Source organism: Pezoporus wallicus, unplaced genomic scaffold (assembly GCF_028554395.1).
Source record: "Pezoporus wallicus isolate ANWC-B61680 ecotype Strahan unplaced genomic scaffold, APGP_CSIRO_Pwel_v1 contig_12974, whole genome shotgun sequence".
Lineage (NCBI taxonomy): Eukaryota > Metazoa > Chordata > Aves > Psittaciformes > Psittacidae > Pezoporus > Pezoporus wallicus.
In genome coordinates, this window is record NW_026638124.1 from 216,444 (window position 1) to 243,503 (window position 27,060).

At 58.6% G+C, this 27,060-nt stretch overlaps 2 protein-coding genes across 9 annotated transcripts in view; one reads left to right on the top strand and one right to left on the bottom strand.

Annotated features, from left to right (window-relative positions):
* RBFOX3 (RNA binding fox-1 homolog 3) overlaps positions 1 to 7,942 on the bottom strand; it is a 29,304-nt gene extending 21,362 nt beyond the window's left edge. For 2 of the 8 annotated variants that reach the window (XM_057409627.1, XM_057409625.1), the window contains exon 1: positions 7,898 to 7,942. Coding sequence is in view for 6 of the 8 variants with exons in the window: in XM_057409622.1 (XP_057265605.1) it covers positions 5,232 to 5,490 (259 nt within the window). In the remaining 2 variants the exon portion in view is untranslated. Of the gene's footprint in view, positions 1 to 5,231; positions 5,551 to 7,897 lie in introns of those variants that run through there. The other 6 variants (XM_057409622.1, XM_057409624.1, XM_057409621.1 and 3 more) reach the window with 6 other exon arrangements.
* The window catches only part of ARL16 (ADP ribosylation factor like GTPase 16), a 251,534-nt gene that overhangs the window by 169,779 nt on the left and 54,695 nt on the right, over positions 1 to 27,060 (top strand). The window lies entirely within an intron of this gene.

Below are 27,060 nucleotides of genomic sequence, written 5' to 3' on the forward strand. Positions count from 1 at the left end.
GCTCCCATGTCCCACCGCCACTGCTCGCCCTCCACTGCCCATGGCACCACCACAGATCCCAGTAGAGCATCCTGTCCCACACACCTCGGTGCCTAGAGCCAACACTGCCCACTTGCCTCCAGCTCCCCTTCCCTAGGGACTCTGGCAGCCCCAGTACCATGCAATCCGGCATGCCCTGGTGCATGGGCAGGATGTAGGGCTGGAGGACAAACACTGTGGGGAGAGGAGCCCACCAGACCCCATGTACACCTGAGCACCCCACAGCACTGCACAGTGAGAGACACCCTGGGCAAGGTGATGGGCAGCTTCCGAGGCCCTTGGGCTGGTCGGGCTCCATTGCAGCTCCTGCGCTGCTCAGGCAGAGGTGACCAGGGAAGGGCATGGCCCAATGCTCCGGGCTGCGGTGCCCAACCAAGCAAACCATGGGAGGTGGGAGCCAGCTCTGGGATGAGGTAATGTGCCTGTCCTCCGCACCAGAGCCTGGCTCTGGGCAGGGTGAGTGACTCAAAGGCGTTCCTGGCCAGTGGCAGTGCCACAAGCCAGCAGCCGTGTCATGGGAAGGTCCTGACTGGCTCCAGCTGCAGGGCAAGGAGAGACGCTGCTCTCCTGCAAGGAGAGTGCATGGAGTGATATGCTGGGCAGAGACCCCAGCCCCGCTGGTGCAGACCCTCAGCACCACCAGCATCAGCAGGAACCAGCCATGTTTCTCCAGGATAAATGCAACGGGGAAACCGGACACGGATCAAGGAGCCAAGGAGCATTTGAGTCTCCTCTCCCCCTCCTTCAGCCATCGCCAGCATCAGCCTGGCTGCAGAGATGCCCTCACAGCAGCGGGGAGCCCCCGTGGGACACCAGCACAGCAGTGCCAGCCCAAAGCAGGGAACATGTCACCAACCACCACCAGTGGATGTCCCTCACCTGCTGCTCCCACCTGCCTCGGCAGTGCCACTGCCGCAGCCAGGCCGATGGCACCAGCAGTGCACCAGGGCTGTGCCCAGCCCTGCGGAGACGCAGCCCCAGAGGGGCCCCTCCAAACCTGAAGTCTCCTGGAATGAAAGTTTATTTATCTGTTTAATTAAGATGTGTTCACCAGGCGCACAGACCCCGTTCCATCTGTCTCACTTACAGCCGCGTCCCAGTAAAATTAAACCTAATAAATATCAGAGGAGGGAAAGCAAAGGGCACATGTAAGATATATGATCAAAGGCAGAAGTTGCACAGGGCTGCAGTTCTAAGCACATCTTTCTCTCTGCCCTTCGGGGATGGGTTGGCGATGCGCTCCCGTGCACAGGATGGGGCTGGCTTTCCTTCAAATCAGCACTTTTCCCTTTTTTTTTGAATTTATTTCCAATGAACCCTTGAGGACTCCTTGGTTTTTGTTTTCTGGAAGAGGGAGAACAGCATGGCACCAGGACAGGAGTGGCCTTGGCCACTGGTCTAGAGCCCAGCAAGGTGCCAGAGCCAAGTGGCAGAGCCTGTGCTGGGACAGCTGAAGGGCACGTGCCCCTGAACCATGAGGGAGCCCACCAGGAAGAGCTCTCAGACCACAGGGATGCTCCAGTGCAGGTGGCTGGGAGCCGGCCTGGAGGCAGAGCTGCTGGAGGTGCCCAAGGCTGGGGGATGTCAGAGCTGCCGGTACCCAGCTCCCCTCAGAGGAGGAGGAGGAACACTCGCCTCTGCCATCCAGAAACTACATCCTACAGAAAGGAGGGCTCCCAGCTCTGCCTGGAGCCCTGGCAAGGGCTCTGCCCTGAGCCTGCCTGAGCACAGGATGTCCCAAAGCCACGGCAGTCATTCATTAAAAGCTCATTAGAAGTTCATCACAGACACAAGGCAAATAGATGAAGGCACTGGTGGATTAGAGCTGCTGTGAAGCGAAGGGATGGTCCCACACTGCTGGCACAGACCAGGACAGCGAGAAGGGACTGACAGGGGTGACGGGTAACAGCCCTACATGCCAGCAGGCTCTGCCCCACTGCAGGGAGGTCCCTGCCCACCTCCCCTCCACATCCACACCATCACTGTGCCACTGCTCCCTCTGCTTGAGAGATCCCAGCCCCTCTCTGGAGACAGCCACCAGCCACGCAGAGGTTCGCAGTGCCTTGCTCCACCTCTAAGAGACAGACATGGTTTAAACCAACCACAGGTGTACTGGATCCTGATATGGCTGACAGGGAGCAGCCTTGCCAGGGCACAGGGGTCCCAGGAGTGCGTGTGGGGTGTCGAGGAGGATGTCCCGGCTCCCTGGGGATGCCTGGCCCAGCCGTTTCTGCACCCTTGTCACCTGCCTGCCACCTTGTTCTACATCTCCTGCTTCCTCCTCCTCCTCTTCCTTGTCCAGCAGCTCCCAGAGGGGTTACTGGAACCCTCGCCTGCTCTCAACTCCCAAAGAAGCCAGAGATTACAGTGAAAACCTTTACTCTGCAGCACCCCAGCACCCTCACTGCTGCTGCTGCCTCTGCCCTCAGCTGCCACATCCCTGCCTGCCACATCGCTGGGTGAGGAGGGGACCATGACCAGCACGCGGCAGCTGTGGCAGCCAGGAGGCGAGCAGAAATGCAGAGAAAGCACATGAAAGTTTAATGGGATCTAGGGAAAACCGCCACCTCACTGGAACTTTCCTTGCCCGCTGCAGGGAGGGATGGGATAGGGACCTGGAGATATTTTGACCTCCAGCCAGATCTGCCAGTGCTGTGCGGAGTGGGACAGCGGCTGGGCCAGTGCCTGGGGATGTCCCGCTGCCCTTCAGGTGCCTCGGGACCCTCGGTGCTCACCACAAAACAGCGCCCAGTCGCAGCATCCCGAGGTGCACAAGCAGGGAAGCGGGGGCTCCCATCCCACCACCACCCAGCACGAGCAAACTGGTCCCAGGCACCTTCTGGCAGCCGGCCATGCTCGAGCTCACTGCGGGACTCACGGCAGCTCCCGTGGGGCACGGTTTATACCTGTGGCTGGGCAGGACAGGCGGGAGCCATCACCGCAGCAATGAGAGCGCTGGCGCCTGCCAGAAGCCCTTGTGCTTGGCACAGTATTTACACAAGGCGGCAATCAGGCTCCCCAGATGGAATGAGCATTATCGTGCAGGCAGCAGAGCCGGGGTGCAGCAGATACTGCTGAGCACTGTGGGCTGAGCGGGCAGCACCAGCAGGTAACACGCTGCACCACACCGGGCAGGGCACCAAGCACCAGTGCTGCTGGGGCCAGAGCCATGGCCACTGCGGAGTGGAGGTGATGCAAGGAATGAGCAACTGCAGACCTGGGAACCCGAAACGCCACATTCCCAGAGCCCCTTCCCTGGGATCAGACCTGCTGCCTGATGAGGGGTTCCCAAGGAAAACACCCCCACTGCGGGCTGCAGCGGGGCTTTGGCAGCTGCCCGGGGGCACCAGTGCATGGGGCAGGATGGGATGGTCAAGCCCAGGGCTGTTAGTGCATCCCTGAGCACGGGCACAGGGGGCACTGCTGGTGCAGGGCACAGGGCAGCCAGGCAGGGATCACACCAGGAACAGCATACAGGTGGGCAGAGAGGAGCACCAGTACTCTGCAAGTAGACACTCAATCCTCATTATAAGGCTTTTTAAATGCACAGACAGGATATTAGCGTTTAACCAGGCTCTAGGACTCCAGGGCAAACTTTAAAAATCATAATATTTATAGAACCCTCCTTCCACTCACCCCACATGCTCTTTATTTCCTCTGCAATTACTGCTAATTTGAAGACATTTTGCTTTGGCATCTCAGCCTGTTGCGGTGCCGATTCCCGAATCACCCGCTGCTGCCTGCCACCGCAGTGCTCCCACGGGGCCGTGCTCCTGCCACACAGGGAACCAAACCCCTGTTCCCATGATGGAGAGGCACCTACAATGCCAAGAAACCACCACGCAGGGAGCAAAGCCCTCTCCCAGCCTTGCTGGGACCCGCCGCACCGAGACCCAGCCCATGCACCGCATGGGACGGGGAGGGAGAGCCTCGAGCATCCTGCACTGCCCAAACAAGCAAACACCCTGCGGGAGCTCCCATGGGCACAGGCACCTGGCGGTGCTGCCTGCACCCAGCACTGTCCGGAGCTCAGCAAAGCCACACGGCACCTAAGGAATCTCGAGTGGAAACTCCGGAGCAGCTGCCTCCAGAGCCATTGGCAGCTCATGAAGTTTCTGGGCAGAATTAAGGCCCCAGCAGAAGGTTCCTGCACTGAGACCTCTCATGACAAAGCACCTTATGCCTGGAAGCTGGGTCCCTGAGAAACAATGAATTCACGTTATCCTCCTCCTCCCTGTAAGCTCCTTTCCCCACATCCCCCTTCAGCCGCTCTGCTCCCTGCTCCGGAATCCAGCTCTCTGAAGTGTGTATCCCCGCGCAGGCTGCCACAGCCCCCCAACACCTCAGCCAGCTCCAGGGGAGTGGGAGCAGGAGGGAGGTGGCGAAAGGAGCTCGTGCACTGCCTTAAACCCCAGTTCATGGGCCAGGATGGCACAGGGAGGCCCCCAGGACGGTGCAGAGCCTGATGCTGAGCCCAGCTCCTGCACCTTTGGGTGCAGACCTGCAGGAAACTGCTGTCCTAAATCACCTTCCCCTCTGCTCCCTGTCCCAGCCATGCCAGGAGAGCAGCTCGCACCCACATCCAGCATCCCATTCCTGACCAAAGTGCCTGGACAGACCCCATCACATCCTCCTCTTCCCCATCCCTGCTCAAAGCCCTTGGGATGGCTGGGGGGATCTCAGCATCCCCCTGGATGGCTTAACAGACCCACTAGCATAGGTCCTGAGCCCTGGAGAGCCCAGCCCTCCATGCCCCCAGCTTGGTGGGGAACAACCAGACAGAACCATGCAGGCTCCAAACCACCTGGACAGGAACCCACCAGAGCACAGCGCTCACTAACCCGGCACAGCTGAGAGGGGACGGGGCTGGGGGTGTTCCTGGGTAGCCCCAACCACCCCATGCAGGAGACGGGGCTGCTGCCCGCAGCCAGCACCGTGCAGAGGGAAGGCAGGATGGTGATCGGGGTGCCCTCAGGCAGTGCCCAGGCAGGGACCGCTGCCTGCCTCTGCCTCCCTTCCCAGCACCAGGCCTGCCTGCAGCATCACATCACATCCCCTGCCTGCAAGCCACGAGGAAAGCTCTTCCAGCCTGGCATCAGCCAGGAAGCAACAACAGCAAGAAACAGCCCTGACCCTGAGCAAAACCCGGCAGAAAGGGAGGGGAAATGCCCACCCTTCATGCTGGTACCTACCCAAAAGTACATCATCATGTTGGCAGCTGGGTGCTGAGGAGGGCCGTGGGACCGGTGGGAGGGTGAAGGGCTGCTCCCTGATGCCAGCTGCGCGGAGCACCGCTGCTCCTCGGTGGGCTCTGTCCCCTCGGGTGCTCAGTGTCCAGCTCCAGTGCCAAGGGCCAGCATGGATGAGCACCCTGTCTTCTCGCCTCACTTTCTGGCACAGTGCGGTTGCTCGCTGCGGGCTGCTGTGAGCTTCAGAGCCAGCTGCCAGCATCCGGCATGGTGCTGTGGGGTGGGCTGCAGAGCAGGGATCAGAGATGGACACAGGGCAGCCCTGGGGGTGCGGGGGGTTTATCCACCCCCGGAAATAAACTGGGAGAGGGATGGAGAGAAACGAAACCCTCTCTGTTCTCTCAGAGCCCAGCGCAGGGTGAGCGTGCGGGGGGAGGCCAAGGTGAGCACCCGGAGGCCAGGGCTGGGGCGAGCGCAGCAGCGTGTGGGCTCCGGCGCAGCAGCGTGGGCTCCGCTGGCGCTCGGAGCAGCCGATGTCCTGCCGCAGCATTTCTCAAGCGCCCTGTCGGTAAGGGAGTCCGTCCTCGCTCTCGTGGTTAACCTGCGAGGTGCCCGCCGGCACCCCCGGTTCGCACAGCCACACGCTCTCCATCCCCGCTCCCCGCAGGCAGGGGTGCGGGGCCGGGGTCCGGCACACCCGGCTGGGTTGGGCTATCCTGGGGCATCACCCACTTTGCTGGATGCAGCCAAGCTGCGGCCGAAGCTATCCCCATGTGCAGAGCAATGGGGATGGCCCCTGCACAAGCAGCTACCTGGGATGTGACCACCGTGGTGTGCATGGGAGCAACATCCGGGAGCCCCACCGACACTGGGGCACTGGCCCCGGGCATCACGCCCCGACCTTGCACCCGGGTCCCAGCTTGGGCATGGCCCCTCGGCTCGCTGCTGCGCAGGCACTAAATCTCTGTCCCCCTGGGGCCCCACTCGGTGGAGGAGTAACGGGACCGCGAGCACTCGACTGAGAGTGAGGGAATAAATAAGAATAAGGGGAGGCACAGGAGCGAGAGGGGCGGCAGATTGGTCTCTGGGGCCCCGCTGGCTCTGACACCTCCACCCCATAATCATATTCAAAGCAGAGCCGCGCTGAGGCATTTCTCCTCCAGCACAGCAATAAAAGAAAGCAACACTCTCAATAATTCAGCACCAGGAGAGGGTGATAAAGCAGAGGAGCCACCACTGCAGGCAGCTGGGATGGGGGCTTCCCACTCCCTCCTGTATCTTGGCGATCAAAATCCTCTCCTCCTCCTCTGTGACCTGCAAAACCAGCCCCAGCCGTGCCCTGGAGCCCCACAGCTTGCTGGAGGCCCATATCACTGCATGGGACATGCTCCCAGTATGTGTCAGATGCAGAGACCTGGGGCAGAGCAGCCCAGTGCAGCAGAACAAACCCCCTCCATCACCACTCGAGCCACAGCCGAGGGTCACTGGGCAGGGAGGCAGCTCAGCTCCTTGGCACAGGTCCCTTTCCAGCACTGTTTCACCTTCTCCCACTTCAGCATCCACAGCTCCACATCCACAGCCACCAAGGCACCTCTGCAAACAGTGCCTGTCACCTGCAGCCACGTCCCAACTCTCCCATCCAAACCAGCACCGGGGCTGCTCAGCTGCAGGACACAGACCCCACCGCAGGACACGTCATCTCTCCAGACACAGTCACGGCCTCCAGGCACCCGCAGCCCAGCCCGCAGCATCCCCAGGGACCGACCCGAGTGCCGCCAGCCCCACTGCTGCCGACCAGCACATTTCCCCCCCAGGCTCAGACCCGCAGCCCAGCTTCATCCCGATAATCTTGGCTCCTGCTGCCACCCCCTGCTCCCACTGCTGCACAGGCACCTCTGGGCCAGTGTCTCCCATCAGCATCTTCATCCCCAGCCCCTTGCCTTATCTTTGCTCCTCTGCTTTACCCTCTGAGGCCATGGGGGAGCATGGGTTTGTGCTCTACTCAGTAGGATGGACCTTTGGAGGGACCTCGTCCCCCCACCCTGAGGTGGGACTAGAGTCTACTGCCGTGAAGCAAAGCAATGTGAGGTTCTGATGGGAAGAAGCCATCCCCATCTGCCCAGCGGGCACTGGGCTGGCTCTCTGTGTACGTGCACAGGCCATCGCCTGCCTGATCTGGGTCTCAGCCTGGGTAACACCATGAATTCGTGTGACACAGCAGGGGCTGCAGGACCCTGGGGCAAGCATCACTCACAGCAGACAACTGCCAGGTCAGGGCAGGACCTGGGCTGGTGCCAGTGGTAGGGGCAGAGTCCCCTCCCCAGGAGCTGCACGGAGCACAGACAGAGAGCAGCGTCAGCACACACGGACAGCTCACAGACACTGCAGCCCTCGCGCCACTCACATCACGCCTGCACGGGGGCTCAGCGCCTGCTGGGTGCCGGATGCTGGTGGAGGGGAGCATCCGCCACCTCCAGCACAGGCTCTGCCCCATGCCCCCTGGCCCCGCAGCAGCAGCACCCAGCCCCTCACATGCAGGTGTCAGCATGCAGCTCTCAGTGTGGCCCCAGAGGGATGCCAGGCCCCGAGCGCAGTGGCTTGGGCTGTGCAGCCACTGCCCAAGCCCCAGAGCAGCCCTCGGCTCTGCAGCAGCACCGAGCGCCTCGTACCTTTTGTTCAGCCCAGCTCCTCCTGCGGTGCTCACGCTGGGCTCTCTAAGGAGAGACAAGAAAGAGGAGGAAGGATTAAAATCAATGATCATCATCACTAACCTGCTTACAGTCAATGCTGTTTGCTCATTGACTGGCAAAACGTTCGGATACAAGTAGGAACGTGAGGATGAGCTCCCGGCGTGCTGGGAAACCTGCTCCGGCTAAGAGCTGTGGGGTGGCTGAGCCCTGACATGGATCAGCAGCAGCTTCTCCAGCTCTGACAGCAGACCCCGATCCTGACCCAGCTCTTATGGACCACAGGCCCCTTCCTCAGCTTCCCTGAGCGTCTGCAAGCACCAGCCCAGCCCAGCCCCATGCAGAGGACATGGGGTTGGATTGGACGCAGCCCTTGGCAAAGGAATGGACACAGAGAGTTCAGCGTGCCCAAACCCTCTGTACACACCAAAGATGCTGCGGTGGTCCTGCCCCTGGCAGTGCCGTCCCTGCCTCGCTCCCGGTGCGGTCCCACCAGGAGCAAGCCCTGCAGCTCCCGGCACTGCTGCCCCGGCTCCGGGCCCTTCCTGGAGAACATCGCCAAATTTCAAAGAAAACTTCCTGAAAGCTGCACTTCAACTAATTGGCTTCTGCAGCATTGCCAACACAAATGTTCATAAATCATGTCAGACCCTCAGAAATAATGAGAACAGCTTATACATCACGAGAGTGCTTTAAAAAGAGAAAGCCAGGGCTGTTTCTGTTTGTTAATCGCTTCTTTGGGGATCAGGAGGTGTCGAGCCCTGCAGCAGCAGCGGCTCTGCCATCCAGTGTGAAGCTGCTGTGCTCCTCTAGAGCATCATCCCCGGAAAGCAGCACCCTAAGATGCGGCAGCTCTGGGTGTCAGTACCCTGTGCCCAGGGCTGGAGGAGCAGACGCTGCCCCAAGCCCATGTCCAGATCCCTGTGAACATTTGGATGTCCAGAGGCCCAGCCCCGCACGGTGGTGGCTCTGGAGTAGCGGAGCCAGTTCCCAGGCACCTCTGTTAGCAAACACGGCTCTCAGCCGCGCAGCAGGATAATCAATTATGGTAATTCCTGCCTCAATGAAGCAGATTCATGGAGGAGCACAGCTCATTAGGCTGGTGCTGACTTCCATTAGTGCTCTTATGATAAAAACCCTCCAGAAAGCTCTCGCCCAGCCAGACTCGGCGTTTTCCAGCCTCCGGAGCCGCCCTTCCCAGCCCTCCGCCAGGGCGGACTTGGCTGTGGGACATGGGAGCCCTAGAAAGTTGGTTGGGAGCTGCCTGCCCCCAGAACGGAGGGGACGCGGTGGAGGCCAGCGGCGCTCCTGCCTCCAGCCCCCGCTCCCGAGCTTGTCCTCACCGAGAAGGCGCTCGCAGGAGCCCCGGCTGGGGAAGCGGGAGACGGCGCAGGGGGAGCAGAGCCCCAGCCTGTGCTGCGGCGGGTTTGGGTGCGCTGGGAGCCCAGGCAGCCGCTTTGGCCATTAATAATTGAAGGGCCCTGGCTCTCCTCGGGGGGGGAGCCGTGATGGGTAAAGTCTCATTTCCCAAACGCGCTTCCCAAGGAAGGCGCCTTCTGAGAACCTCCACAGAGCACCGCAGGGCCCCAGCAACCGGAATGCACCGTGGGAGCTCCCGCAGCCCGGCACCAGGACAAATCTCTGGTGGTCCCAGGCACCGCAAGGACCGGAATGCTCCAAACCGCCCTGTCCTGCACCTGCATCAAGCAGGAGAGGAAAAACCCTGGCAGAGCACCGATGGGGGCGGGCTAGGAACAGCTCCAGACAGTTGGGATCAGCATTCCTGGTGGGTCTTGCCCCTGCTCCTGCTTTTCTGGCCGAGCTCCAGGTTCGTTGGCTCTAACTGGAGCCCTGAGCAGCCTTGCAGGGACCCACATCCTGAACAGGCGAGCCTAACGCAGGCAGCTCACCAGCAAAACCTGACCCAGCCAAAACCACCCGGATCCAGAGCCCTGGTGCTGCACGCCAACAACCCCCATCCCCCCCTCACACTCATGGGGCAAACCCCATGGTGGCCCGGGCTCACCAGCCTGATCTGCTGGGAAACTTCTCCATAGTTTGCCAAAGCACATTTTGCCCCCCCTTCCTCCCACCAAAACCCCTAAATTAATTTTGCTTTTAATTAAATTCATTAGCAAAGATTATCTGGCTGAGGAAAAATAATATCCTGCCCCTCCCCCGGCAGCCCTCTCTATTTATATCCCTATATACATAAGCAGCAGTGAATATTTCTTTATGGGCCATTAAGGGCTTAGTGTTTAATTTATAAGCATGCTCTGTGGCGGGCGGGATGGCCGGGCAAAGTCAACACTTTTAATTAAACGAGAAGGAGTTTTGTCACTAGGATGACCAAGCGCCTGCTCCGGCAGCTCTGGGGTACGTGGCAGGTCCCCACTGGGAGCCCCCGTGCCGCTCTCGAGGTTTTTCACCACCGCTGGTCGCGGTGATGCTGAGCAACTTGCGGCTCCCCCCACCCAGGGAGACCCATCTGCCTTGGCAAGGGACAAGTGGAGCCCATCAGCGCACAGGGAGCAGTGATGCCCCTGCAGCATCCCGGTCCTAACTCCGGTCACCAGCACACCACCAGCCTGAGCAGTTGCTGTAAGCCTTTCAACCAAAATCCTTGCTGCAACTTCTGACAATTCCCAGCACTTCCACACTTCCTCCTGCCTGAAACCTGTGGCTCTCACAGCATCACCACCTCCTCTCTCCCAGTGTGCTGCACTCACAAGGACAAAGTGCTTCAGACACACACTCCTCTAGGAATCATGGAATTCGAGACTGGTTTGGGTTGAAGGGACCTTAAAGCTCCTCCAGCTCCAACCCCTGCCACGGGCAGGGACCCCTTCCACTGGAGCAGCTTGCTCCAAGCCCTGTGTCCAACCTGGCCTTGAACACTGCCAGGGATGGGGCAGCCACAGCTTCTCTGGGCACCCTGTGCCAGCGCCTCAGCACCCTCACAGGGAAGAGCTTCTGCCTAAGAGCTCAGCTCAGTCTCCCCATTGCCAGCTTAAACCCACCGGCAGAGCCAGTGGCACCCGCTTGCCTGCCAGGCACCACCCAGGAGTCTGGCATTCCCAGCTCATCCCACTGGCATCCCTCCCACAGCCCCTTGTCCCATCCTGCAGCAGACACGGGGTCATGGGAGAGAAGGAGCAGTGTGTCCGTGCAGAGCTGGGCATGTCCCGGTGCCCACAGCCGCACTCGGTGCTGTCCCAGCAGCAGCAGCCTCAGCTCTTGGCAGCGGGAGAGCGCAGCCCTTCCTGCTTGGAACACGGCGCGGGGCAGCTCTGAGTAGGCAGGTTCCCATTAATGGGGTATTTTATCTTACAGGAGAGATTAAATCTCTGTACAGAGAGGCACAAAAGAGCTGAATCAGCAGCTGGCCAGGGGATGGCAGGTTTAGCCATAAGCATTTGGCATCAGCACAGCATGTCAGAGCTTCACCCTCCCACAGCCGTGCTCCACCAGACAGAGTCCAGCATCCAGCCCCGAGCACCCCCCACACACCTCTCCCTGTCCTGGAGGAGCCGCAGGCAGCCTGGGTTATGATGGGACCAGCCCCAGTGCCATTGTACAGCCCAGCAGCCCCATGCTAGTCCTCTGCCATGCACCCAGCGAGCCGAGCACCCGTGGCACCAGTGGGCTGCCTCCCTCCCATCTCCATCATCTCAGCACAGCAGGGATGGGTTTGCAGGAGGTGCCCCAGCGTGGCCACGGTGCCCACAGCAGCGTGCGAGGGACTGTGTCCGGACCTCATCCCAGGCACAGCCCTCAGCAGGTAACACAGTCCCCAGTGCCTGCACCGTGATGGGTGCCCCTTGCACAGCTGTGTCTGAGCTCCCCCAGGCACCATTCCCCACATCCAGCATGGGTCTGTGCTGGCCACACACAAGGATCAGGCGTGCGAGGGCTGGCCGCCGCCGTGAGCCAGCAGCAGAGTGGTGATGGCACTGTGCCGCTCACTAAAAGCATGAGTGTCACTAAATCAATAATTCATTTACTTTAATGAGATAAGTACTTTGAAAACTAATTGCAAACCTGCTCCATTTACTCCGACCCGTTATAGCCTTTAATGTAAATGGCAGAAATGCTGCTGGAGGAAGAGGAAGGGCTTTTGATGGGGGATAGTGTGTCATCTTTCCCCTTCTTCTAAGAAAGGGAAATATCAGCCATAAACAAGGACAGAAACCAAAGTAACTGGCCAAATCACAGCATGGAATGCTGACGGTGGAGCAAGGGGAACACACAGCCCCGCTCCTGGGGCCACCACTGTCTCCTGCACATGCTGACACCGTGGAAGGGTGCACCAAGAAACACCCCAAAGGACTGTCACTGGCACCAGGGAGACAACAGAGGAGCAGAAATACACCCAGCACATGGGAATGCTGAGCCCCAGACAGCTGCCGAGGGCAGCAGGCAAAGAGAGACACCACATCTGGGGCCCTGTCCTGTCCTGGCAGCTGCAGGACTCAGCTCTACCCTAGGCAAGACCCTGGTGCTGCGTGTCCTGGCAGCAGGGCAGCAGCAGGGATGGAGCAGCAGACGGGATGGGGCACCACCATTCCCAGTGCAGCAGACCCCCTGGCTGGACCATGGGCTGGCTGCTGCTCACACTGCAGGTGGTCACCCAGCTCATTATAAACCCACCACCACAGTGCTGGCACAGCATCCTCCAACAGCTCCGGCACCAGCAGCCAGTGTGGGCAGCACAGGCAGGGGGCATCAGGGGGGCAGGGGTGTCCTGCCAGCTCCCAGCACCATTCCTGGAAAGGAGCAGGCGGCTCCCGGCAGCGATGTCGAAGCGTTCCTGAAGGGCAGCGGGAGCTGGACGCCAAGGGCTCGCTCATCGCTCGCTGGAGCAAACGGCAAGTCATAAACCAGAGTCGTGACAGAAGAGAAAATGTTCCAGAGTCCACAAGGACCAGGCCAGGGTAAATCCATCTGCTCAGCAATTTAGCTACAAAACCCTTCCCAACCATCTGTGCGGGAGGCCCTTCACCCCCAGCGCGGCTCTGGGCAGAGCAGCTCCCACTCTGGCAGCTGCCGGCACCTCACGTGGTGTCCTGGGGCTTGGTGGTCCCACAGGTCCCACAGTCCCCCCGTGGGGACACTCAGGGAGGGGGTCACGCCACCCTTAAAGTGCACCTGGGCCAAGCCCGTGCTCCAGGGACCCTCTTCCCAGCACTGCTGCAGCCAGTGGCAAACGGGGACCCAAACCCTGTGCCCGGGCAGGAGGGACGGTGTCTGGGCAGGCAGCAGGCAGGGACCCTGGGCAGAGGGACCCACAGTGGCACCGGCTGCGTGGGCTCTTCCCTGAGCTGCTGACTCGCTCACGTGGGACGGTGCACGATCCCTCCTGGGGTCCTGAATCCACTGCACCATTTGCGGGATGCTGGAGGGCTCCTGGGGAGCCCAAATCTCACCTGGATCTCCGTGACCAGCCCTGCAGCAGCCAGCCAAGGAGCTACTGCTGAGGAGTAGTCGGGATAATCCTGGTCTGCTGCAGCAGCACAAACAGACCCGAAGATCTCCCTGCAGGCATCCCTGTGAATCCCACCCAGCTGCTCCTGCTGCACAGAAAATCAATGGCAAGCATCTCAATTAATCACACCGGGGGCAAATTGATTAGGAGCCTAAATAAGGTCAACATGGTTGTCTGCTTATAGGGTAGGACCCCTTAATCATCATTTTATCTGCACCAGGCTGCGGAACCGGCAATCACACCATCACTGGGAGCACAGGGGGATTCTCACTCATCTCCTGCAGTGGCGAGGACCAGGACAGGAGCTGTGGCTCTGCTGTGTGGAGCTGACTCCCCCACACAGCCACGCGTATGAATTCCATACCCAGCCACACACAGCCGTGGGACCCGACATGAGCCCTGCCTGCCCACGAGCCCGGCTGTCCCCTCTGATCCAGAGCGGGACAAAAGCAATTAAGCTCTGCTGCTCTGGGTGAGGTGCGTTCCCTCCTGACCCCAAACCCAACAGCTCACGCTGCAGATTTGGTTAGCCCTGACATTATCTTAGATTGTGTACCTGAAAATAGTGTTACTGGCCACAACAGCACTGAACCTCTGCAGAAACCCACCCGCAGGTCCCCTCTCAGCTGTCCTTGGCATCTGGAAATCCCTTGGGATGCTTCTTAGCTCCTCCAAGTGCCACCCATGCTCCTGTCTGCAAAACCACCCTCCTGATGGACAGCACGGGTAGGAAGACACCCAGTGCCAGCGGAACTCATCCTCCCTGCGAGTCACCGGGCAGCCGGACCTGCGCCCCAAACACAGCAGATGATTCCTTCCCACCCTGGCTTTGAGACCAAAAGTACCTCATGTCAGAGCAGCCCCCAGCGTGCTCTTTGGGGGAGAGCCTGCTCAGCTCGTCAGGGGCCAATAACACCGTTTGCTTTGCCAAGAGACTTCCCAAGTGCAAGTGAAACCAGTTCAGTCTGGTGTTTTCTCAGTCAGGACTCCACTAACAGCATTGCCCTGCGTCCCCCACGGTGACTGCTGACAGCCACAGGTCACCGCATCCCACCAGCCCTGCCAGGGCAAACAGGGCTTTTCCCTCTCCCTGTGCAGCGCAGGAGGAGCCCCAAGCCTCTCACGAGGGTGTCAGCACTGACCACAGGGAAGGCATGGCCAACACAAGGCTTGTCCCTTGCTGGATGAGACCCTGCAGAGGTCACGCCTAGCAGCATCCATCCCCGCAAGCCACCGCGCATTGCCCATGGCCCCTCCAGCACCAGTGCCCCCCTCACCTCACCTCCCGCCACTCCCTCCTGTTGTAAATACACTTATAAATATCATAATCTGGTTTAATATTTAATATAGCCAGGTTAAATAAACATTCCCAGCCCCATAAATAATCATTAACAGAGGGTTCTAATTGTGCTGTTGGGATCCTGCTTCATGACTTATTTAGAGGGCGGATGCTATTCCCATCCTTGGCTCCCCCATATACCATAAATTAACCTGTGGCTCAACCTCTTTAGTGCGAACCTGATGGGACACGACAAAAGGAGACAGCTCTGCTTGGGGGGTGACCCCTGACCGCTGGGATCACTATGGGACGGAGCAGGCTGGGAGATAGGAACCGGAGCTGTTCGAGGAGCCTGCGGGAATGTAGAGCAGCCCTGCAAAGAGTGAGGCCATGGGAGAAGAGCCACCATATTGGGGTGTCCTCAGCTGCAGGCACTAGGAGCAGAGGTCGGGGACCCGTGGGTGAGGAGCAGCCGCCCAGTGTGGGGTCTCTGCTTGGTCCCTGCTTCCCAGAGCTGCAGCAGCAGCAGCAGCGGCACAAGGGCATGAAATGCTGCCGGATGAGCGGAGGACGGGAGAGGCTTTTATCCTCAACACGAAGCTACTGCAAAATTGATTGGAAACAATAGCAAAAAACGAAAAGAAACAAAACCCCAAACCACCGAGAACCTGGAGCGCGGGAGCTGGCCGGGGGCGAGCGCTTTGAAAGCGCGGATCTGAGACATGGAGGACAAGTAAAGTGCAGGAAAACCTCCGTGTGAGTGTTTTCCCCTCAAGGGACGCGTTGATGCATTGCTTAAAAAAATAAAAGGTTTGGGTTTTGCTCTCTGTAGCTTAATTTCATCTGGAAATGAAAAACTACAAAAGTAAATGGAAGGATCCCTCACCACTGAGCCTGGCTGCCATGCCGCAGCCCCTGGGCTGGTTTTGCTGGCAAACCCTCTGTGAGGCAGGATGAGGGCTCTGGGGAGCAGCTCTGTGTGCCCAGCTCCACACGGACACACTCCCACAACCTGGGAGGAGCAGGAATGCCCAAGGGGAACCCAGACACTCTCATGCTCCCCACATACCTTGGGCTGCTCCTGCTCGGGGCTGATGGGTCACACTCAGAGGTTTGTCCCCTAAGGACATCTCGCATCCTCCAGCCACGAGGGCAGTGGTCCAGGGCAGCCCCACAGTGGGCACACCAGCGGCTCTCTTTCCACCGCCCCAATACCTCCTGCATAGCAGAGGGGACATAGGGGGCCCTGAGGTGACAGCCTCTGGAGCAGTTTTGGTGTCTCTGGCATATCTGTTCCAGGCTCTGTTCAGCAGAACCAGAGGACCCTCCCCAAGACACATGTGCTCAGGGTGGCCCCGGACAGAGGCAGCCCTGGCTCTGGGATGCAGCTCTACAGAAAATGGTGTATTTGATCTTTATCTGTCAGGATTTATATAAAAAGGGGATAGTTCAGCTCTAAATGTAATGAGTTGGAAGAACAGCCCTCCAGTGGCTTCCTCCAGCGAGCACAGCATCAATTATATCGATTGCTAAAACTAACTAATAACCCTAGCCCAGGGCTGGGGAGCGTTCCCCCTGCACAGCATCCCAAAACACCCCATTGCACCCAGTGAGCCTGGAACGGCCGGAGGGACCCCCAGCAGGGAAAGGGGAGGATGAGCACGGGCACAGCCCCCAGTGCTGCTGGAGGGGCAGCATGAGCAGATGGTGATGCACAGACCCTGAGCTCTGGGCTAGCAGGAGGGAAGAGCCAGGAGGAGATGGATGGGGAGAGACGCAAAACATTCCCTTCAGATTCATACACCCCTCCTGCACCCACAGCCATGGGCCCAGGGCTGGTCCGGTCCCAGCACTGCCGGGTGCCCCCACCATGCCCGAACCACACACGGTGAAGCCACAGGCTCTGGCTCCACAGGAGGTGGTGACCGATGGGAGCTGGGAACCAGCATTTGTGCCTATTGTTCTGCTCTGCACACTTGGGATTCGAAATCCTGGGAAGCTGCTACAAGACATGATCCCTCCAGGCTCTGGAAACGGATGAAAGGGGACTTGTAAAGTCCCCATGTCCCTATTTCTCTGATCCCTATCTTTTCTACCTTTGTGCATTTCCAAACAGGCACAGGGATGCATCTCTGCATCCCCCAGAGAAGGCTAGGGCTGAGATACCACTGGGATAGCTCAGGATCACTGGGACTGGTAGCACTGGCACAGTCCTCTCCTGCTTCCAACTTGCTGAGCTTCCAGAAAGGGAGCAAAAACTAAACAGGGAGGGAAATGCTAGAACCCCTTCCTGCAGTGAGCGGGAGTGAGTTACTTAACCTGCTGGAAATGAGGCTAACTTGATAGAGAAGAAATAAAGTGTTTCAACATTAATGACACGAGCATCAGCCCAGATCACAGGGATATTAAACTACATGGTTATTTGACTGCAAAGTTACCTCGTGCACATACCCAAGCCAGTGCGAGCACAGACCCCTCGGGCACCGAAACGCCCTTACAAACCCATCCAGGAAGGGAGAAACACACACTGTTCCTGTAAAGGTAATTTTAAACCCCCAGAGACTCTTGTCCTGATGTCGGCGGGGCCTCTGCCAGAAACTGCCATTGGAAACAAATCAGTCCATGGAGCACGATGCTCCTCAAGCGAGGTCACTGTGACGAGCAAACGGGTCCCTGCTGCCACAGCGAGCATCACTGCAAGCATCACTGCAAGCATCACTGTGAGCACTGCGGCTCCTGCAACCCTCTGCCCCAGCAAAACCCCTCTGAAAGCCCTGCAGGTGTCCAGGAGACAGAGTACACACGTGTGATAGGAGGGAGCGCACATGTGCGGATGGGCATTGCATGCAGCACAGCAGTGTTATTAGTAAATAACCCTTAACTAACGAGCATCTCAGCAACAGGTGACGGTGTTACCCCAGGCAGGGATGATGGCGAGCTCCATCCTTCCACTTTTCAGTTGTGTCTTCAGGGAGGGAAGCAGGAGCTGGCCAGGGTGAATTAGACAGACTTTTGTCACGTTTAATACCAATTCATTTTGCAGACTGCTGACGCAGCAGGATTTCACAGCTTGGAATTTATGGTTCTTTTGAGAGACATGCACAAAAAAAAAGGGAAAGAAACCACCCTGCCACCAGCACAGAGCCAGAAACTCCACTGGGAAAGAGCAAGACTCTGGGGGCACCGGTGAGGACCCTCCAGGAGAACAGAGCTCAGCATCAGGGGCCCACAGCACCGGTTCTGCACCTTCAGGAGCACACCAAAGGTTCCCACAGACCCACATTCCCATGTCTCTGCCCGCGGTGCTCCTGCCCGTGCCACCAGCAGCTCCGGAGCACAGGCACCGGCAATAACGGAGCCGTTATTACACAGCGCTATTCGGCCCCAAGGGGGTTTTATGCAAAATGACACACAATATAAATGACTGTTGTAAACAGAGAGTTTAATAAAGGGCTGTGTGTGAATTTACAGCCTCCCCAAGGATAATTAAAATTATTTATCTACTTACCTAGCTAGCCGCTGGAGCAGTCTATTAATTATTATCTATTATACAGGGCCTGCTTTGCATGCTGCCAGTGCATCGCCTCCCTCCAGCATCCCTCATGGACGCACTGCAGCGAGGGGAGGGCTGCGGGGAGGGCTGCGGACAGGGCTGCAGGCAGTGCTGCCACGTTCTGGGGTGCTGAAGGACTTCCTGGGCCCCTCACACCCCTCTGGAGCACCTTGGTCCATCAGGATCATAGAGTCACAGACTGGTTTGGGTTGGAAGGGACCTTAAAGCTCCTCCAGTTCCAACCACCTGGCACGGGCAGGGACACCTTCTGCTAGAACAGGTTGCTCCAAGCCCTGTCCAGCCTGGCCTGGGTGTTTCTGCACCAGGGAGACCCTGCCTGGCTTTCTTAAGCAGCAGTTCCCAGCTGCAGGGCTGGGAGCAGAGGCAGAGCCCCAGGCACAGTGAGGGATGTTGGACACGATTCTCTTCCTGCCCAACTCACCGGAGGAAAAGCAGATGGAGATGCCACCAGCATCCCGGAGTCATGCAGCACCTTGGGCTCTCCCTGCCTGCTCCCAACACAAAGGGAACTGAGGTGCTTCACAGGGAGCCCAGGTCACGAGAGGCAAACGCACCTTCCCGAACGCCTGGTGCAAGGCACAGCAGCCACCCTGCAGCCTGGTGCGGCGCTACCTGCTCCGCTCTATTTATTAGTGTGACAGAGCAATCATGAGCGCAGAGGCACTGGGATCGCCCCACTCCTCTCTGCACATAAAGATACCTCAGGGGGCTCTGCCGTGCGGACACTTAACACTGGTTTATTGGCTTAATAAACCTGGGCAATGCTGCTAGGATCTCCAAACGGGCCGGGAGCGGGCAGAGCTGGTACCGGGAGCCCGCATGGGGCTGCCCTCGCTTGTCGGGAGCACAAGATCCAGCTGCTCGATGCCACCGCGGGCACCACGAGCTGTCAGCTCCCACCAGCAAGCCATTAATCACAGCTGCAATTGCTCTCCCTGCCCCATCACTGCAGTGGCACCGGTGCTGCTGCCAGCACTGGCATTGCTGGGACCCCCATGGCCCCTGGGGGACACTGTCCTCAGGCACCACGCAGTCAGCAGCACCTTTCCCCTCAGCTGACCAAGCTGCGGTAGGACTGGAGGTGCCGGTTGGTGGCACTGGGTAGGACCAGGATGGCTCCAGGGGTTGGTGGCAGCTCAGCACAGGAGCGCATCATGAGATGTGCAGCCATGAGAGCAGCTCCATCATCAGCTCCAGCCCCTCAGCAGCAAAGGGCTCCTCTGCCTCAACCCGCAGCGGTGCCTGCTCTGCTCTGACCCCCGGCAACTGCACTTCCAGGCTCACAATCTGATCAAGAGCCACGTGCCCCAGTTCCAGGTCATTACTCCAGGACAGAGACCCCTCGGCTGCCAGCAGCAAGAGCTCCAAACCAATTAAAGGCAGCCCAGTGCTGCCGCGACCACGTGCAGGGCCCGGCCTTGCAATAAGCAAGATGCAAAGATGTTAATGGAAGTGCTTAAGGGCCGTGTCAGGGGATTCTGGCAAACAAGGGCACGAGGCGGGGGCAGCTTCCTGGGCTCAGCAGCAATGCTAAAAGGCAGCTCTGAGCCCTGCATCAGCCTAGGACAGGCTGTGGGGAGAAAAGCTCGAGCATTGCTTCCTAAACCCCTTGGTGTGCACCCTGCAGCAGCTCGGGGGGAGGAGGAGGGTGCTCCACGCCCTGCTCTGCTCTCCTGCCACTCCAGGACCACTGGCGTGGGGACAAATCTCCCTGTGGAAGAGGGCTTGGTGACAGTCCCCACGCAAGGGGCAAGGTTTCAGCACAGGAACCACAGCCCAGCTCCAAGCACACACCCTGCAGCCTACCCGCACCCCGGCGCTCGCAGGCACAGACACGTTTCAGATGTTAAATACCAAATAAGGTCCCCATAACCAGGCTGGAATCGACTCTGCAGGAAGAGTCGATGCGTTTGGCACCACGGCCGGGCACTGCTGGCTCCTGCTCTGCGCTATCGGCATCGATGCAGGGTTCCTGCGGGGAGGGGGCAGAGCAGCAGGGATGGGGCTGGCATCAACAGGCAGCAGCTGAACCAACGAGAGCCCCTGGGACCTGGGGACAGGCAGCTCAGGGGCCTGTCCTCCTGGGATCAAGTTCTGAGAGCACGTGGCAGGATGGCTCAGGAGCCATTCCTGCACCCCAGGCAGACCATTGCCACGGGACAGAGGTGCTGGGCTGAGGATGGCCGGGCAGGAGCTGCAGCTCTGTTGGTGCTCAGCCATAAACACACCAGTGCCCACTGGCACAGCTGACAAGGCATCGCCAACAGCCCATCAAAGGGCATGACCAGATACACCTTTAACACGCTGCCCTGGCACCCTCTTGGGCCCCAGGCACGGCCAGGAGCCAGCGCTATTCCCAGTGGACTCAGGAAGGCCACACGCACAATGCAGATGGGATTCCTGCCGATGTCTCAGCCCCGTGCCCTGGCGCAGGGATCAGAGCAGTGCAACCCCCCGATCCCCTGCCTGCTCGGGGTCACAGCACGCTGCCAGCACGGCTCAGTGTCAGCACACCCCACGGCGCTGCCTCGGCCCCGGGATATTTATTGTTCCTGCCTCCTAAGCCGGGGCCGCTCGCACTCCATTAGAGAGCTCGTGCCACGGCGTGGATCCCTTTAGCTTGCAGAAAAAGCAGCCTCACAGGAGGAACCCACCCGGCGCTGCCCGCGGGATGACGAACGATTATGGACCATCTGCACTTTCAGGAGAGGAGAGATTTATGAGCGGCACAGACAGCCAGAAGAGTGTCCATTACTATAACTCACCGGCCTCTCCAGAGATGCTGGAGCTGGGCTCCACTGCTGCAGCGGGAAAGTCCAGGTTAAGCGTTGGCAGGCAGGAAAATCAATTATGTTTTTTTTTAATACAGTGCTGGAAGCGGGAGGGGGTGGGGGCAGCCAGGGACCCCCAGACAGAGCACTGAGGAGCAGGGGGTCCCAACAGCCCTGCTCCTGCTTGTGTGTGCTCAAGTGGCCATGGGCAAACCAGCAGGGCTCCTCATGGCCACCCATGATGAGGACAGTGGTGTTGAGCATGAGCATGAGCAGGATCAGGCTTCGGGAGCCAGAGACACAGCTACTGTGCAACATCCTCACCTTGAGGGGTCTCAGCTACAAGTTAAAGAGGGCCTGGGCCACCCCTCTCCCCCCCAGCAGCAGCGTCCACAGTCACCTTCTGCTTTAACCGGGGACAGCACAAGGAAGGGGGAGCCTCAGGGGAGCAAACCAGTAACTTGATAACCTGTTACACACTCTGCAGGGACCTGCTGGCCCTCTCCCTGCCAGGTCTGGTCCCCCCACAACAGGTCTGTTGGGGGGCTCCTGCCATGGCTGGGGGCACAGCGGTGGCGCTTTCCCCACATCCTCTCAGCAGCCAAGAGCTGCCCAACAGAGGCATCCTGCCACGGCAGCCAGCACCAGTACTTTACACAACAGAAATAAAGAGACAAATCATTACTTAGGGGAGCGTGAGCAAGAACCACTTGGCAAAGCCCATCACTGCCCTGCCCCTCCACTGCTGGCAGGGAGCAGCAGGGTCACACACAGAAAGGATGCTCAGCTCCCAGTGACCCAGGACAACGCGGTCCGGAGCACACGGTCAGGTCTTACAGCCCTTCAGAGCATCCAGCCCCGGCGAGGAGGATGCTGACACGATACAGGAGCCTCTTCCACACCCAAGCTCCCAGCTGGGCACATGGAGCTGCAGCTCAGAAGATAAAAGCTTAGAAAATCCTGTATCCAACATGAAAAGCAGTTTCCCAAATTGGTTTTTGCATCTGCAGAGCAGCTCCCCACCAGGAGCCATGAGCAGCCAAGGCCAAGGATGGTTCCCACTGTTCAGGCTGCTTTGAGGTCCTGTTCCAAGACACAGCAAGAAAGGACCAGCCTCTCATTCCAGAAGATCTGGTGAGCACCGAGTCAGTGCCATTGCTGGGACTGCTGAGGAGAGCTGCCTGCAGCCCTGCTCGATGGAAAACCAGGATCTGACAGCACCCAGCCTGCAAGCACAGAGGGTGCCCATGGCACAGGGAGGCAGCACCCTGTGCACAGGACCCCAGGAAGAGAGATGAGTCCCAGGGAGAAAGCCCAGACCCTGCAGCTGGTTCCATGGACACACATTTCCACACACACGCTCCCGGGAACCAGCCCTACAGCTCCCTGCGTGTTTTCCCTACTGGCACCCATCACTTCCACCCAGGTCTCTACAAGCAAGACCAACACACGTCAGCCACGTCCAGGGAGCAAGCAGGGTGGAAGGAGGCAGCAGATAGGATCTCCGAGAGGAGGCAGTGAGAAGCAAGATGCACACTGAATAACAATGGTGGATCCCCCTAGCTTTGGTGTTTTTAATGGTGGAATCGACTGTCAGGCAGCAATTAAATGGTGTAATAAAAAGCTAAGTGCTCGTATTTCAAGGTTCCTGCCTTTGCTCGGCGGGGAGGTGCAGGGAAGCGGGCTGCTCCCACTCCCCACGGGGCTCAACCTCTTCCAAGGAAGAGCAGAACTCTTCAGGAGGTTACACACAGTTTACCCAGGAGCTGCCAAGCATGGGCTCACAGCACATAAATCTGTGCAAACTCCCCCTGCCGCCTTTGAGCAAAACACCTCTCACACGTCCATGGCCTCCCGAGGGACCCACGGTGGCCCCCAGGAGCCGTGTCCTTGTGTTTCCTAAATCGGGTGGAGAGCAGGAAAAGAAAATGATCCCAAAAGCTACAGCAGATGAGCTCTGGGAGCTCTGCCTGGGCCTCCCCCACTGCACACCCTCTGGCAAAGCACCTGGGGCACCGGTGGCCTGGGCTGCTCCTGGACTCCAACTGTCCCCTCACCTGCCCGCAGCTCAGCCCCGGGGCTCAGCATCCGACACAACCTTGCAGGAGCTGCTAAATCCGGGGCTTTGAGGGCCAGAAACACTCCAGGAAATCCTGCAAGGGAGATCCCAAAGAACCAAGGACATGTCACAGCCAGGAAACACGCTCCAGGCATGGACCACAGCGCCCAGGATCCCACTGCGGTGGTGGGAAACATCCCTGCAGCCCCTCGACCTCCCTGCTCTGCCCAGGCTGGGGGGCACACCCAGCCCCATATGCCGCTATAGGGGTGGGTGGCCAGGAGCTGACCTGGCCCAGGCACTGGGACCAGGAGTATCCCCACAGTGGCTTCCCCTTCCCTCCCTGCCACCCGCCACGCAGGATGAGCCGTAATGAAAACCATGTGCTTTCCTAACCTCTTTGTGCATCTCGTGTTTAGGGCCCTGGCTTTATCAGTTTTTATCCTGTGTAATATTCATCACACTGGTTTATTTATGGGCCCCCTCTTCGGGAAGGTATTTTTCAGGCCTGGTGAATAAAACATAAGCCTTTGCTGCTTGTCAGAGGGAATGCAGCTCCTCTGCTGTCAGCCTGAATAACGGCCTTCAGCTTCCTCCAACCGCTGCACTTTGGGAGAAATTTATTTGTATTTGGGTTCGCGTTGGTCAGCGAGATGTGAATTCTTTTCCCCTCAGAATAAATGAAGCTTCAGCTCTACAGCAAGGGCTGGGAGCAGGACGGGAGCCTGATCCCTCAGGAACTCTGCACCAGCGCTGGGTGCTCTCAGGCTCCCAGGACCATCAGCATCAGCTCCTGCCCCATGAGAGCACCGCTGCTCTGCAGTTTGGAAACACGTTCCCTTTGCCCGTAGGGATCCCCTCTGCCCTTCCAGCCCTCAGCACTAAAGCACAGGCAGGACACAGCAGGGAAACTCCATCCCCAGCCCCGCTCCCAGGGACACGTGCTGGGCATTAGAACAGGTGATTTCCAGGACGGCAGCTGCCCTGCCCGCTCCTGGCTGCGGGCAGGGATGACAGGCACACGCGCCTGAGTGCTGGAATTGGACACGTCCACATGGGCTGCTGCGATATCCTGTGCCTGAGCAGCGCCTCCAGTTCACAACGACGCTGGTTACCAGCAGCAGGATCTGGTCCTTCCCCTGTCACGTGCCGGGGACGGTGAATACCATCACACACACTGTGCTGGCAGCGCTTTGTACCTGCTTTGCCGATAGAGACAAACTGCACCCAAGGAGCCATCACGTCACGCTGCCAGCGCCAGCTGCTGTGGGTAGTTCTGCAGCAGTAAGTAAAAGGAGGCAGAATCCTCCTTTGCAGCAGAGATAATCGCAAACAAACCCCGCTCACAGCAAACACCAGCAACAGGCTGCAGACTCCACGACCTGCCGAGCATCCCTGATGTGGCAGGAGCTCCTGCCGAGCCCTGTCCTGCTGCACTGCTCCCACAGGGAAAGGGCGTTCGGAGCATCCCAGCAAGGCTGTGTCACTGCGCAGAGACAACCACCAGTGTACCCCCAAAGCCAAGGTGCCTTTACACCCCCACCAGCTCAGTGCCATGCACCCGCAGACACCTCTCCCCTTGCAGGGATGCAGCCCTGGGCAGGCACACATGCTGGCACTGACACCCATCAGCTCCCAGGCACACGTGCAGCCCTGCACGGCCCGTGGTGGTTGCCACCACACCATAGGGCAAACCCTTCATTTTGCCAGTTAAGGATCTCCTGGCTGCAACCCAGGACTCCTATTAACAAATCAAACCATAAAAACCAACAGAAGCAGCCAGGAGATTTCCCTCCATCATCTGCTGATTTACAGGGTTACTGGTGTCAGCACTTTAAAAGAGGCAAAATTCTATCAAAGAGCCGCTAACACCCGGTGCTGCGTGCTTAAAACAATCACAGACGCTCAGCTGAAAAGACTGCTTGGGATAGAATTCCTTGATCTTTAATTATTAATATTCCAGGCAAACTAGTTGAATTCTACAGAAGATGAGGAGAAGCAATCAGAGTTAAAAGTTAGCTGAAGGAGCATCATGCATCATTTGCACAAGTCCCTCTGGCATTGCTTGTGCCAAAAGGAAGAGAGGGTGTTTGGAAGCTCAGAAGGGAGAAGAGGGAACCGGCTGCACATGATGCCCCCCAGACACAGAAAAGTGCAGAGCACCTTCCAAAGCAAGGTGAATCTCTGCTCCCCGCCAGCCAGGAGCAGGCACCGGGACAGCCACAGCGGCTCCATCCACCACAGGAGACGGCCGCGGCTCCGGCCTCCCAGCTGCAAGCGGCAGCAATCCCACACCATGCTCTGGCACCCGCCGTGCCTCTGCTCAGTCCATACCCCCACTCGTCTGTCAATACCTCATCAATACCTCTTCCTGCTGCTGATCAATGCGCCTCATCGCCTGCGGTTCAGACAAGCTCCTAACGCAGACACTCCTATAGCCCATAGCACCTACAGCCACCTCGCTGGCATCCCGCACCCCACCTACCCCCTTCAACACCCCAGGTCCAGGGGCTCAATACATGAAGCCACAGGCAGAGCTTGGTGTCCAAATATAGCTCTTGCGGTGATGGCCAAAGCCCCCGACCTTCCCCCAGCAGGGTCAGCCCCAGCCCTGGCACCACCACACTCCACCTCCATGGCCCTGTGGCCCAGTTCAGCCTCTCCCCCACCAGCAGCATCCCTGCCATGGACCCTCGCATGGGGACCTGCACCACCCCGTCACCCACAGGAGATTCCACAGCCCAGCATCCGCATCCAGCCACTGACGTGTCCCAGCTCACAGGAGCCACAAACTGAGGGCTCCTGGATCACACACAACTGTTCTCTTGACCCTCTCCTCTCCCTTCTTTGCAGTTCAATTTTACTTGCCTAGTTTTACTTATCTAGCAGAAAATGAGAAGCCAAAGCTTCTTGCTGCTTCATCTCGATTCAGTCAGTTTTATATCTCACAACTGCACATGCAGATTGCTCTGCTGCTTTATTTGTTCATTAAGACTTTAATAAAAATGTTATAAAAATGGCCTTTGTTGTTAACTGCAATTTCTTGTTTAATATGCAAGTTGTGCTGCTCTCCCCAGAGCCTCCTCGAGCCTCTCTGTAAATAACCCCGGCGCATGGTGCCTGCTCTGTATTCACGCACTACCTGAGCCCAGCCAGGGCTCCCCTCCAGACCCAGCTCAGCGAAGAGCTCCCACAACCACGCTCAGAGGCATCGCCACTCCCACGGGGGAACCCCAACACAAGCACACTCGGAGTCCACAGCGTCCTCATCCAGCATCACAGGCAGCCATGCAGCCTGGGCCAGGGAAGCAACAGAAGCACCTCTGGAAGGTGCTGCAGGCTCTGGATGAGGGCAGGAAGAAGCCCTGCTGAAGCTGTGGATGCTTCACTGCACACAGGTTTCCACCCTGCATGGATGCGACCTGTGGGTCAGTGCTGCATTTCCAGACACCAGCCCCCCTGCAGGGCCGGTGCTGATGCCAGGGCTGCAGGCAGCTGGCACATCCCAGATTGCTGTGAGGCTTTATGGATTGCAGTGCCGCTGCTCAGCAATTCCTCAGCACTCCAAAAGGGCCTATTACCACTTGCCTGCATCTCTGTGCAGTGCAAGTCATTCCGCTCCGATGCCTCCCATACCGAGCATCTGCCTCAGGCTGGAATTTTGAGGGAAGTTCTAGCGAGAATGGTTTAAACATTTCCAAGAACGAGGCTGTGGAAAAATGCTTGTTTGACACGTTAAAAAGCGTTGAACAAGCCAATGCTCAGAAGCCTCTAGAGCTTCCTCACCCGGAGCAGGGCAGGAGGCAGCCAGTGCTGCTGTCCAATGCGGAGACACAGCCCAACCCACGGCCATTTCTCCAGCCTCGCTGTGCGAGCGGGTCCAATCCTGCAGCAGGGACCCCATCACCCTCTGCAAGCCCTCAGTCCAGCAGCACCTCACTGCATGTGCTTCAGTAACACAAGTGCTCATCCATAGG